This window comes from Chamaea fasciata, unplaced genomic scaffold, assembly GCF_029207755.1.
Source record: "Chamaea fasciata isolate MVZ Bird 193981 ecotype frontalis unplaced genomic scaffold, bChaFas1.0.hap1 SCAF_891, whole genome shotgun sequence".
In the NCBI taxonomy this organism is placed as follows: Eukaryota; Metazoa; Chordata; class Aves; order Passeriformes; family Sylviidae; genus Chamaea; species Chamaea fasciata.
In genome coordinates, this window is record NW_027094976.1 from 1 (window position 1) to 12,119 (window position 12,119).

The following is a 12,119-nucleotide window of genomic DNA, read 5'->3' on the forward strand; positions in this document are numbered from 1 at the left end:
TTCGGACAATTTCGGGACAATTTCGGGACAATTTCAACCCCCCAAATTTCGGGATTTTTCCGCCAGGGATATTTTTAATTTTTTTTTTTTTTTTAATTTTTTGGGGTTTTTTTTTTTAATCCCTTTAACCCTTTCCCGCCCAGAGGCCTCGGTGGTGGGCCCCCCCATGCCGGGGGCCGTGGCTCACGCCCTGGCCCCCCTCGGGGGGCTCCTCTTCGTCTCGGGGGGTTTCAACGGCGCCGCCCTGGGGGGGCTCTGGGGGCTGCGGCTGCCCCCCGACCCCTGCGAGGCGCTGCCCGACCCCCGCAGCTGCAACGCCTCGGGGGCGGCCTGCGCCTGGTGCGGGGGGCGCTGCCGGGGGGCGCCCCAGGCCGAGAGGTGAGAGCGGGGGGGATTTGTGTGATTTTTGGGGAAAAAATCCCGGATTTGGGGGGAAAAAATGGGGATTTGGGGGTGAAAAAATGGGGATTTGGGGGGGGTTTGGGGAAAAAAAATGGAGATTTTGGGGGAAAAATGGGGATTTGGGGGGGAAAAATGGGGATTTGGGGGGAAAAATGGGGATTTTAGGGGGTTTAAAGGAGATTTTGGGGGAAAAATTGGGATTTTGGGGGGGAAAAATGGGGATTTGAGGGGAAAAAATCGGGATTTTAGGAGAAAAATCGGGATTTTAGGGGAAAAAATGGGGATTTGGGGATAAAAATGGGGATTTTGGGGGAAAAAATGGGGATTTGGGGGTAAAAATTGGGATTTTGGGGGGAAAATGGGGATTTTGGGGGGTTTAAAAGGAGATCTGGGGGGAAAAATCCGGGATTTTGGGGGTTAAAAGCAGATTTGGGGGGAAAAAAATGGGGATTTGGGGGGGAAAAATGGGGATTTGGGGGAAAAAAATGGGGATTTTAGGGGGTTTAAAGGAGATTTTGGGGGAAAAATTGGGATTTTGGGGGGAAAATGGGGATTTTGGGGAAAAAATCGGGATTTTAGGAGAAAAATCGGGATTTTAGGGGAAAAAATGGGGATTTGGGGGTAAAAATGGGGATTTTGGGGGAAAAATGGGGATTTGGGGATAAAAATTGGGATTTTGGGGGGAAAAATGGGGATTTTGGGGGGTTAAAAGGAGATCTGGGGGGAAAAATCCGGGGATTTTGGGGGTTAAAAGCAGATTTGGGGGGAAAAAATGGGGATTTGGGGGGGAAAAAATGGGTATTTGGGGGGATAAAAGGGGGATTTTGGGGGGAAAAATGGGGATTTTGGGGGTTTGGGGGGATTTGGGGGCTCGGGGGCGGCCTGCGCCTGGTGCGGGGGGCGCTGCCGGGGGGCGCCCCAGGCCGAGAGGTGAGAGCGGGGGGGATTTGTGTGATTTTGGGGAAAAAATCCCGGATTTGGGGGGAAAAAATGGGGATTTTAGGGTGTTTAAAGGAGATTTTGGGGGGAAAATTGGGATTTTGGGGGGAAAAATGGGGATTTGGGGGGAAAAATTGGGATTTGGGGGGGAAAATATGGGGATTTTAGGGGAAAAAATGGGGATTTGGAGGGAAAAATGGGGATTTTAGGGGGAAAAATGGGGATTTTAGGGGAAAAAATGGGGATTTTGGGGGGAAAAAAATGGGGATTTGGGGGGAAAAATGGGGATTTTAGGGGAAAAAATGGGGATTTGGGGGGGGAAAAAGGGGGATTTGGGGGGGGAAATGGGGATTTTAGGGGAAAAAATGGGGATTTTGGGGGAAAAAATGGGGATTTGGGGGAAAAAAAAGGGGGATTTTGGGGGAGAAAAATCCGGGATTTGGGGTAAAAAATCGGGATTTTAGGGGGTTGAAAGGAGATTTTGGGGGAAAAATCGGTATTTGCGGGGTTTAGGAAAAAAAATTGGGGATTTTGGGGGGGGAAAATCCGGGATTTGGGGGGAAAATCTGGATTTTGGGGGGTTTAGGAAAAAAAATCCAGGATTTTGGGGGGGTTGGGAAAAAAATCCGGGGATTTTGGGGAAAAAAATCGGGATTTTGGGGGGTTAAAAGGAGATTTGGGGGGGAAAAATGGGATTTTGGGGGGGTTTGGGGGAAAAATCGGGGATTTTGGGGGGAAAAAACGGGATTTTGGGGAGATTTGGGGAAAAAATCGGAATTTTTGGGGGGTTGGGGCGGGTTTAGAGAGGATTTGGGGTAAAAAAAAAATCAGGAATTTGGGGGATTGAGGGTGGATTTTGGGGTGAAATCCGGGATTTGGGAGAATTTGGGGGAAACTGGGAAGTTTTTTTTGGGGGGGGGGGGGGAAAAAATTGGAATTTTGGGGGGAAATCCGCTGGTCCAGGGTGGGGGGGGTTCCAGGAGGATTTTTGGGGAGATTTTGAGGGAATTTGGGGCGGATTTTTTTAGGGGGGGGGGGGATCTGGCTGCTTTGGGGTGGTTAACGAGATGCAAATGAGATGCTAATGAGATGCTAACGGCCCCTCCCCAAGGCTGGGGTGCTCCCCCATCCCTCAACTCCCCTGCGCCCCCCTCCCCACGGGAGCCCCACGAGTGTCGGCGCCTCCGGAGCTGCAGCGAGTGCCTGGCCCAGCACCCCCTGGGGGGCTCGGTGAGACCCCCGAAACAGGCCCCAAAATCGCCCCAAATCACCCCAAAAACGGCCCCCAAATGTCCCGAAAACGGCCAAAAAATCCCGCCTGAAATGGACCCAAAATGACCCAAAATCACCCCAAAAACGGCCCCCAAATGTCCCGAAAACGGCCAAAAAATCCCGCCTGAAATGGACCCAAAATAGCCCAAAAATGACCCAAAATGTCCCGAAAACGGCCAAAAAATCCCGCCTGAAATGGACCCAAAATAGCCCAAAAATGACCCAAAAACGCCCAAAATCACCCCAAAAACGGCCCCAAAATGTCCCGAAAACGGCCAAAAAATCCCGCCTGAAATGGACCCAAAATAGCCCAAAAATGACCCAAAACCGCCCAAAATCACCCCAAAAACGGCCCCCAAATGTCCCGAAAACGGCCAAAAAATCCCGCCTGAAATGGACCCAAAATGACCCAAAATCACCCCAAAAACGGCCCCCAAATGTCCCGAAAACGGCCAAAAAATCCCGCCTGAAATGGACCCAAAATAGCCCAAAAATGACCCAAAATGTCCCGAAAACGGCCAAAAAATCCCGCCTGAAATGGACCCAAAATAGCCCAAAAATGACCCAAAACCGCCCAAAATCACCCCAAAAACGGCCCCCAAATGTCCCGAAAACGGCCAAAAAATCCCGCCTGAAATGGACCCAAAATAGCCCAAAAATGACCCAAAATCGCCCCCAAATCACCCCAAAAAACGGCCCCAAAATGTCCCGAAAACGGCCAAAAAATCCCGCCTGAAATGGCCCCAAAATGACCCAAAAATGACCCCAAAATATCCCAAAAACGGCCAAAAAATCCCGCCTGAAATGGACCCAAAATGACCCAAAATCACCCCCAAAAACGGCCCCAAAATGTCCCGAAAACGGCCAAAAAATCCCGCCTGAAATGGCCCCAAAATGACCCAAAAATGACCCAAAATCTGCCCCCAAAATCCCCATTTTCCCCCTAAAATCCCCATTTCCCCCCAAAATCCCCATTTCCCCCCCCCAAATCCCCATTTTCCCCCCAAATCCCCATTTCTCCCCCAAAATCCCCATTTTCCTCGCCCAAAATCCCCATTTCCCCCCAAAATCCCCATTCTCCCCTAAAACCCCCATTCCCCCCAAAACCCCATTTCCCCCCTAAAATCCCCATTCCCCCTAAAATCCCAATTTCCCCCCCTAAAACCCCGTTCCCCCCCAAAAACCCCATTCCCCCTAAAATCCCCATTTTCCCCCCTAAAATCCCCAATTTCCCCACCAAAAATCCCCTTTTTTCCCCACAATCCAATTCCCCCCAACCCTTCACCAAAATCCCCCCATTTCCACCCAAAAACCCCATTTCCTCCCCAAAAATCCCCAACCCATTCCCCCTAAAATCCCCATTTTCCCCCCAAAACCCATTTCCCCCCTAAAATCCCCATTTTCCCCCAAAATCCCCATTTCCCCCCTAAAATCCCCATTTTTCCCCCAAAATCCCCATTTTCCCCCCCTAAAATCCCCATTTTTCCCCCCAAACCCCATCAAAAACCCCATTCCCCCCAAAATCCCCTTTTTTCCCCAAATCCCATTTTCCCCCCTAAAATCCCCGTTTTTTCACTCAAATCCCCATTTCCCCCCTAAAATCCCCATTTTTTCCCCCAAAATTCCCATTTTCCCCCCAAAATCCCCATTTTCCCCCCTAAAATCCCCATTTTCCCCCCCAAAATCCCCATTTTCCCCCTAAAATCCCCATTTTCCCCCCAAATCCCCATTTCTCCCCCAAAATCCCCATTTTCCCCCCAAAATCCCCATTTTTCCCCAAATCCCATTTTCCCCCCTAAAATCCCCGTTTTTTCACTCGAACCCCCATTTTCCCCCCTAAAATCCCCATTTTTTCCCCCCAAATCCCCATTTTCTCCCCAAAATCCCCATTTTTCCCCCCAAAATCCCCATTTTCCCCCCCTAAAATCCCCATTTTTCCCCCCAAAATCCCCGTTATTTTTCCCCCCAAAATCCCCATTCTTTCACCAAAAATCCCCATTATTTTCCCCCCAAAATCCCCATTTTCCCCCCTAAAATCCCCATTTTTTCCCCCAAATCCCCATTTTCCCCCCCAAAACCCCCGTTATTTTTCCCCCCAAAATCCCCGTTTTCTCCCCCAAACCCCCCGGATTATCTCCCCTTTCCCTGCCCGTTTCCAGGGCCCCCCGGCGTGCAAGTGGTGCACCAACTGCCCCGAGGGCGCGTGCATCGCGGCGGGCGGCAGCTGCCGCCGGGAGAACGACTGCCGCATCAACCAGCGCGAGATCCTGGCCGCGCGCAACTGCTCCGAGGCCGCCTGCGGGGCCCCCGACTGCCCGCGCTGCGCCGCCGCCGGCCGCTGCATGTGGACCCCGCCAGTTCAAGAGGACCGGTGAGCGGAGTTCGGGAGTTCGGGAAAAAATTGGGAAAAAATTGGGAAAAAATTGGGAAAAAATTGGGAATTTTTGGGGGAATTTTTGGGGAATTTTTAGGATTTTTTTGAGATTTTTTGGGATTTTTTTTGGATTTTTTTGAGATTTTTTGGGGATTTTTTGGGGAATTTTTGAGAATTTTGGGGGGATTTTTTGGGAATTTTTTGAGATTTTTTTGGGAATTTTGGGGATTTTTTTGAGATTTTTTGGGGAATTTTTTGGGATTTTTTTGAGATTTTTTTGGGAATTTTTAGGATTATTTTGAGATTTTTTGGGGATTTTTTGGGTATTTTTGGAGGATTTATTTGAGATTTTTTGGGGAATTTTTGGGGATTTTTTTGAGATTTTTTTGGGAATTTTTAGGATTATTTTGAGATTTTTTGGGGATTTTTTGGGGATTTTTGGGATTTTTTTGAGATTTTTTGGGGATTTTTTTGATATTTTTTGGGAATTTTTGGGATTTTTTTGAGATTTTTTTGGAAATTTTTTGGAGTTTTTTGAGATTTTTTGGGGAATTTTTAGGATTTTTTTGAGATTTTTTGGGGATTTTTTTAGGATTTATTTGAGATTTTTTGGGGATTTTTTGGGAATTTTTGAGATTTTTTTGGGAATTTTTAGGATTTTTTTGAGATTTTTTGGGGGATTTTTTTGAGATTTTTTGGGATTTTTTTTAGATTTTCTGGGGATATTTTGGGGATTTTTTGGGGATTTTTTGGAGGTTTGGGGGGTTTGGGGCGGCCCCCGACTGCCCGCGCTGCGCCGCCGCCGGCCGCTGCATGTGGACCCCGCCAGTTCAAGAGGACCGGTGAGCGGATCGGGGGAAATCAGGGAAAAATTGGGAAAAAATTGGGAATTTTTGGGGATTTTTTGGGGAATTTTTAGGATTTTTTTGAGATTTTTTGGGATTTTTTTTGGATTTTTTGAGATTTTTTGGGGATTTTTTGGGGAATTTTTGAGAATTTTGGGGGGATTTTTTGGGAATTTTTTGAGATTTTTTTGGGAATTTTTGGGATTTTTTTGAGATTTTTTGGGGAATTTTTTAGGATTTTTTTGAGATTTTTTGGGGATTTTTTGGGAATTTTTTGAGATTTTTTGGGGATTTTTTTGAGATTTTTTTGAGAATTTTTGAGAATTTTGGGGGGATTTTTTGGGAATTTTTTGAGATTTTTTGGGTATTTTTGGAGGATTTTTTTGAGATTTTTTGGGGATTTTTTGAGGATTTTCTGGGATTTTCTGGGGATTTTTTGGGGATTTTTTGGGGATTTTTTGGAGGTTTGGGGGGTTTGGGGCGGCCCCCGACTGCCCGCGCTGCGCCGCCGCCGGCCGCTGCATGTGGACCCGCCAGTTCAAGAGGACCGGTGAGCGGATCGGGGGAAATCGGGGAAAAATTGGGAAAAAATTGGGAAAAAATTGGGAATTTTGGGGATTTTTTTGAGATTTTTTGGGGATTTTTTTGGGATTTTTTTGAGATTTTCTGGGATTTTTTTTGGATTTTTTTGAGATTTTTTGGGGATTTTTTGGGGAATTTTTGAGAATTTTGGGGGGATTTTTTGGGAATTTTTTGAGATTTTTTTGGGAATTTTTTGGATTTTTTTGGAAATTTTTTGGAGTTTTTTTGAGATTTTTTGGGGAATTTTTAGGATTTTTTTGAGATTTTTTGGGGATTTTTTTGGGATTTTTTTTGAGATTTTTTGGAAATTTTTTGGAGTTTTTTTTGAGATTTTTTGGGGAATTTTTAGGATTTTTTTGATATTTTTTGGGTATTTTTGGAGGATTTATTTGAGATTTTTTGGGGATTTTTTGGGAATTTTTTGAGATTTTTTGGGGGGAATTTTTAGGATTTTTTTGAGATTTTTTGGGGATTTTTTGGGATTTTTTTGAGATTTTTTGGGGATTTTTTTGAGATTTTTTTGAGAATTTTTGAGAATTTTGGGGGGATTTTTTGGGATTTTTTTGAGATTTTTTGGGATTTTTTTGAGATTTTTTGGGATTTTTTGGGGATTTTTTGGGGATTTTTTGGGGATTTTTTGGAGGTTTGGGGGGTTTGGGGCGGCCCCCGACTGCCCGCGCTGCGCCGCCGCCGGCCGCTGCATGTGGACCCACCAGTTCAAGAGGACCGGTGAGCGGAGTTCGGGAGTTCGGGAAAAAATTGGGAAAAAATTGGGAATTTTGGGGGAATTTTGGGGATTTTTTGGGGATTTTTTGGGATTTTTTTGAGATTTTCTGGGATTTTTTTAGGATTTTTTTGAGATTTTTTGGGGATTTTTTGGGGAATTTTTGAGAATTTTGGGGGGATTTTTTGGGAATTTTTTGAGATTTTTTTGGGAATTTTTGGGATTTTTTTTGAGATTTTTTTGGGAATTTTTTGGAGTTTTTTTGAGATTTTTTGGGGATTTTTAGGATTTTTTTGAGATTTTTTTGGGAATTTTTAGGATTATTTTGAGATTTTTTGGGGATTTTTTGGGAGTTTTTTGAGATTTTTTGGGGGAATTTTTAGGATTTTTTTGAGATTTTTTGGGGATTTCTTGGGATTTTTTTGAGATTTTTTGGGGATTTTTTTGAGATTTTTTTGAGAATTTTTGAGAATTTTGGGGGGATTTTTTGGGATTTTTTTGAGATTTTTTGGGTATTTTTGGAGGATTTTTTTGAGATTTTTTGGGGATTTTTTGAGGATTTTCTGGGATTTTCTGGGGATTTTTTGGGATTTTTTTGAGATTTTCTGGGGATTTTTTGGGGATTTTTTGGGGATTTTTTGGAGGTTTGGGGAGTTTGGGGCGGCCCCCGACTGCCCGCGCTGCGCCGCCGCCGGCCGCTGCATGTGGACCCGCCAGTTCAAGAGGACCGGTGAGCGGACCGGGGGAAATCGGGGAAAAATTGGGAAAAAATTGGGAAAAAATTGGGAATTGTGGGGGAATTTTTGAGATTTTTGGGGGAATTTTTAGGATTTTTTGGGGATTTTTTGGGGATTTTTTGGGGATTTTTTGGGATTTTTTTGAGATTTTTTTGGAAATTTTTTGGAGTTTTTTTGAGATTTTTTGGGGAATTTTTAGGATTTTTTTGAGATTTTTTGGGGATTTTTTTAGGATTTTTTTGAGATTTTTTTGGAAATTTTTGGGATTTTTTTGAGATTTTTTTGGGAATTTTTAGGATTATTTTGAGATTTTTTGGGGATTTTTTTAGGATTTATTGGAGATTTTTTGGGGATTTTTTGGGAGTTTTTTGAGATTTTTTGGGGGAATTTTTAGGATTTTTTTGAGATTTTTTGGGGATTTTTTGGGATTTTTTTGAGATTTTTTGGGGATTTTTTTGAGATTTTTTTGAGAATTTTTGAGAATTTTGGGGGGATTTTTTGGGATTTTTTTGAGATTTTTTGGGTATTTTTGGAGGATTTTTTTGAGATTTTTTGGGGATTTTTTTGGGATTTTTTTGAGATTTTCTGGGGATTTTTTGGGATTTTTTGGGGATTTTTTGGGGATTTTTTGGAGGTTTGGGGGGTTTGGGGCGGCCCCCGACTGCCCGCGCTGCGCCGCCGCCGGCCGCTGCATGTGGACCCGCCAGTTCAAGAGGACCGGTGAGCAGAGTTCGGGATTTCGGGAAAAAATTGGGAAAAAATTGGGAATTTTTGGGGGAATTTTTGAGATTTTTTGGGGAATTTTTAGGATTTTTTGGGGATTTTTTGGGGATTTTTTGGGGATTTTTTGGAGATTTTTTGGGATTTTTTTGAGATTTTTTTGGGAATTTTTAGGATTTTTTTGAGATTTTTGGGGGAATTTTTAGGATTTTTTTGAGATTTTTGGGAGATTTTTTGGGGATTTTTGGGGATTTTTTTGAGATTTTTTGGGGATTTTTTGGGATTTTTTTTTAGATTTTTTGGGGATTTTTTTGAGATTTTTTGGGGATTTTTGGGGGATTTTCTGGGATTTTTTTTAGATTTTTCGAGGATTTTTTTGAGATTTTTGGGGATTTTTTGGGATTTTTGCGGGATTCGGGTTGGTTTGGGGGGTTCGGGGAGCGGATGCGCCAATTCCAGAGAACAGGTGAGGGGAATTTGGGGAATTTTGGGGAATTTTGGGAAGATTTGGGCGTTGAATTTGTTCCTGTGGCACCTCACCTGAGCTCACCTGTGGCCAGGTGAGACCCGAGCTCACCTGGACCCTTCAACCACCGGGCTGGGGCTGCTTTAGGAACCAGTACAAACCAGTAAGAACCAGTGAGGCCAAACTGGGGCGGGGTTTCCCCGGCTCACCTGAGCTCGCCTGTCCGGCCTCACCTGTGGGAGCTCACCTGAGCTCACCTGTGCCCAGGTGAGACGCGGCGCATCCTGAGCGTTGCTTTAGGGACCAGTACAAACCAGTAAGAACCAGTGAGGCCAAACCGGGCGGGGTTTTCCCATCTCACCTGAGCTCACCTGTGGGAGCTCACCTGAGCTCACCCGTGCCCAGGTGAGACGCGGCGCATCCTGAGCGTTGCTTTCGGAACCAGTACAAACCAGTAAGAACCAGTGAGGCCAAACCGGGGCGGGGTTTCCCCGGCTCACCTGAGCTCACCTGTGGCCAGGTGAGACGCGGCGCATCCTGAGCGTTGCTTTAGGAACCAGTACAAACCAGTAAGAACCAGTGAGGCCAAACCGGGGCGGGGTTTTCCCATCTCACCTGAGCTCACCTGTGGCCAGGTGAGACCAGACCCACCTCGCCCCTTGTTCTGGGGGACATTTGGGCACCAGTAAGAACCAGTGAGGCCAAACTGGGGAGGGTTCCCCCACCCCTTTACCTGTCCGGCCTCACCTGTGGGAGCTCACCTGAGCTCACCTGTGGCCAGGTGAGATGCGGCGCATCCTGAGCATTGCTGTAGGAACCAGTACAAACCAGTAAGAACCAGTGAGGCCAAACGGGGCGGGGTTTCCCCGGCTCACCTGAGCTCACCTGTGCCCAGGTGAGACGCGGCGCATCCTGAGCGTTGCTTTAGGAACCAGTACAAACCAGTAAGAACCAGTGAATCCAAACGGGGCGGGGTTTTCCCATCTCACCTGAGCTCACCTGTGGCCAGGTGAGACCAGAGCTCACCTGGACCCTTCAACCACCGGGCTGGGGCTGCTTTAGGGACCAGTACAAACCAGTAAGAACCAGTGAGGCCAAACCGGGGTGGGGTTTTCCCATCTCACCTGAGCTCACCTGTGGCCAGGTGAGACGCGGCGCATCCTGAGCGTTGCTGTAGGAACCAGTACAAACCAGTAAGAACCAGTGAGGCCAAACCGGGGCGGGGTTTTCCCATCTCACCTGAGCTCACCTGTGGCCAGGTGAGACGCGGCGCATCCTGAGCGTTGCTTTAGGAACCAGTACAAACCAGTAAGAACCAGTGAATCCAAACGGGGCGGGGTTTTCCCGGCTCACCTGAGCTCACCTGTCCGGCCTCACCTGTGGGAGCTCACCTGAGCTCACCTGTGGCCAGGTGAGACCAGAGCTCACCTGAACCCTTCAACCACCGGGCTGGGGCTGCTTTAGGAACCAGTACAAACCAGTAAGAACCAGTGAGGCCAAACCGGGCGGGATTTTCCCATCTCACCTGAGCTCACCTGTGGCCAGGTGAGACCCGAGCTCACCTGGACCCTTCAACCACCGGGCTGGGGCTGCTTTAGGAACCAGTACAAACCAGTAAGAACCAGTGAGGCCAAACTGGGCGGGGTTTCCCCGGCTCACCTGAGCTCACCTGTCCGGCCTCACCTGTGGGAGCTCACCTGAGCTCACCTGTGGCCAGGTGAGACGCGGCGCATCCTGAGCGTTGCTTTAGGGACCAGTACAAACCAGTAAGAACCAGTGAGGCCAAACCGGGGCGGGGTTTTCCCATCTCACCTGAGCTCACCCGTGGCCAGGTGAGACGCGGCGCATCCTGAGCGTTGCTTTAGGAACCAGTACAAACCAGTAAGAACCAGTGAATCCAAACGGGGGCGGGGTTTTCCCATCTCACCTGAGCTCACCTGTGGGAGCTCACCTGAGCTCACCTGTGGCCAGGTGAGACCCGAGCTCACCTGAACCCTTCAACCACCGGGCTGGGACTCCTTTAGGGACCAGTACAAACCAGTAAGAACCAGTGAGGCCAAACCGGGGTGGGATTTTCCCATCTCACCTGAGCTCACCTGTGGGAGCTCACCTGAGCTCACCTGTGGCCAGGTGAGACGCGGCGCATCCTGAGCATTGCTTTAGGGACCAGTACAAACCAGTAAGAACCAGTGAATCCAAATGGGGCGGGGTTTCCCATCTCACCTGAGCTCACCTGTCCGGCCTCACCTGTGGGAGCTCACCTGAGCTCACCTGTGGCCAGGTGAGACGCGGCGCATCCTGAGCATTGCTGTAGGAACCAGTACAAACCAGTAAGAACCAGTGAGGCCAAACCGGGGCGGGGTTTTCCCATCTCACCTGAGCTCACCTGTGGCCAGGTGAGACGCGGCGCATCCTGAGCATTGCTGTAGGAACCAGTACAAACCAGTAAGAACCAGTGAGGCCAAACCGGGCGGGGTTTTCCCATCTCACCTGAGCTCACCTGTGGGAGCTCACCTGAGCTCACCTGTGGCCAGGTGAGACGCGGCGCATCCTGGGCGTTGCTGTAGGAACCAGTACAAACCAGTAAGAACCAGTGAATCCAAATGGGGCGGGGTTTTCCCATCTCACCTGAGCTCACCTGTGGGAGCTCACCTGAGCTCACCCGTGCCCAGGTGAGACGCGGCGCATCCTGAGCGTGCAGCCCACCTACGACTGGACGTGCTTCAGCCACTCGCTGCTCAACGTGTCGCCGATGCCGGTGGAGTCGGCGCCGCCGCTGCCCTGCCCCAGCCCGTGTCACCTGCAGCGCACCTGCGGCGCCTGCCTGGCCTCGGCCGGCGCCGACGGCGGCTGGCAGCACTGCCTCTGGAGCCTGGCGCTCAACCAGGTGAGCGCCCGGAGGAATGCCGGGAGTCGGGCGGGAGGGGCGGGCGCGGGGATTCTTCGGGATTTCGGGGGCGCGGGGGGATTTTCAGAAATTTTTTTCGAATTTTTTTCCATTTTTTTTCGATTTTTTTTTCCATTTTTTTCGAATTTTTTTCCGTTTTTTTCGAATTTT

At 47.9% G+C, this 12,119-nt stretch overlaps 1 protein-coding gene across 1 annotated transcript in view; it reads left to right on the forward strand.

Annotated features, from left to right (window-relative positions):
* Window positions 1-143: 143 nt before the first annotated feature.
* Window positions 144-12,119, forward strand: part of LOC136306021 (multiple epidermal growth factor-like domains protein 8) — a gene marked incomplete at its 5' end in the record, with an annotated part of 29,189 nt that continues 17,213 nt past the window's right edge. Inside the window, 6 exon segments of the mRNA XM_066209369.1 lie at window positions 144-378; window positions 2,453-2,495; window positions 2,497-2,571; window positions 4,773-4,970; window positions 5,817-5,829; window positions 11,734-11,948. Of these exon segments, the coding sequence (XP_066065466.1) occupies window positions 144-378; window positions 2,453-2,495; window positions 2,497-2,571; window positions 4,773-4,970; window positions 5,817-5,829; window positions 11,734-11,948 (779 nt within the window).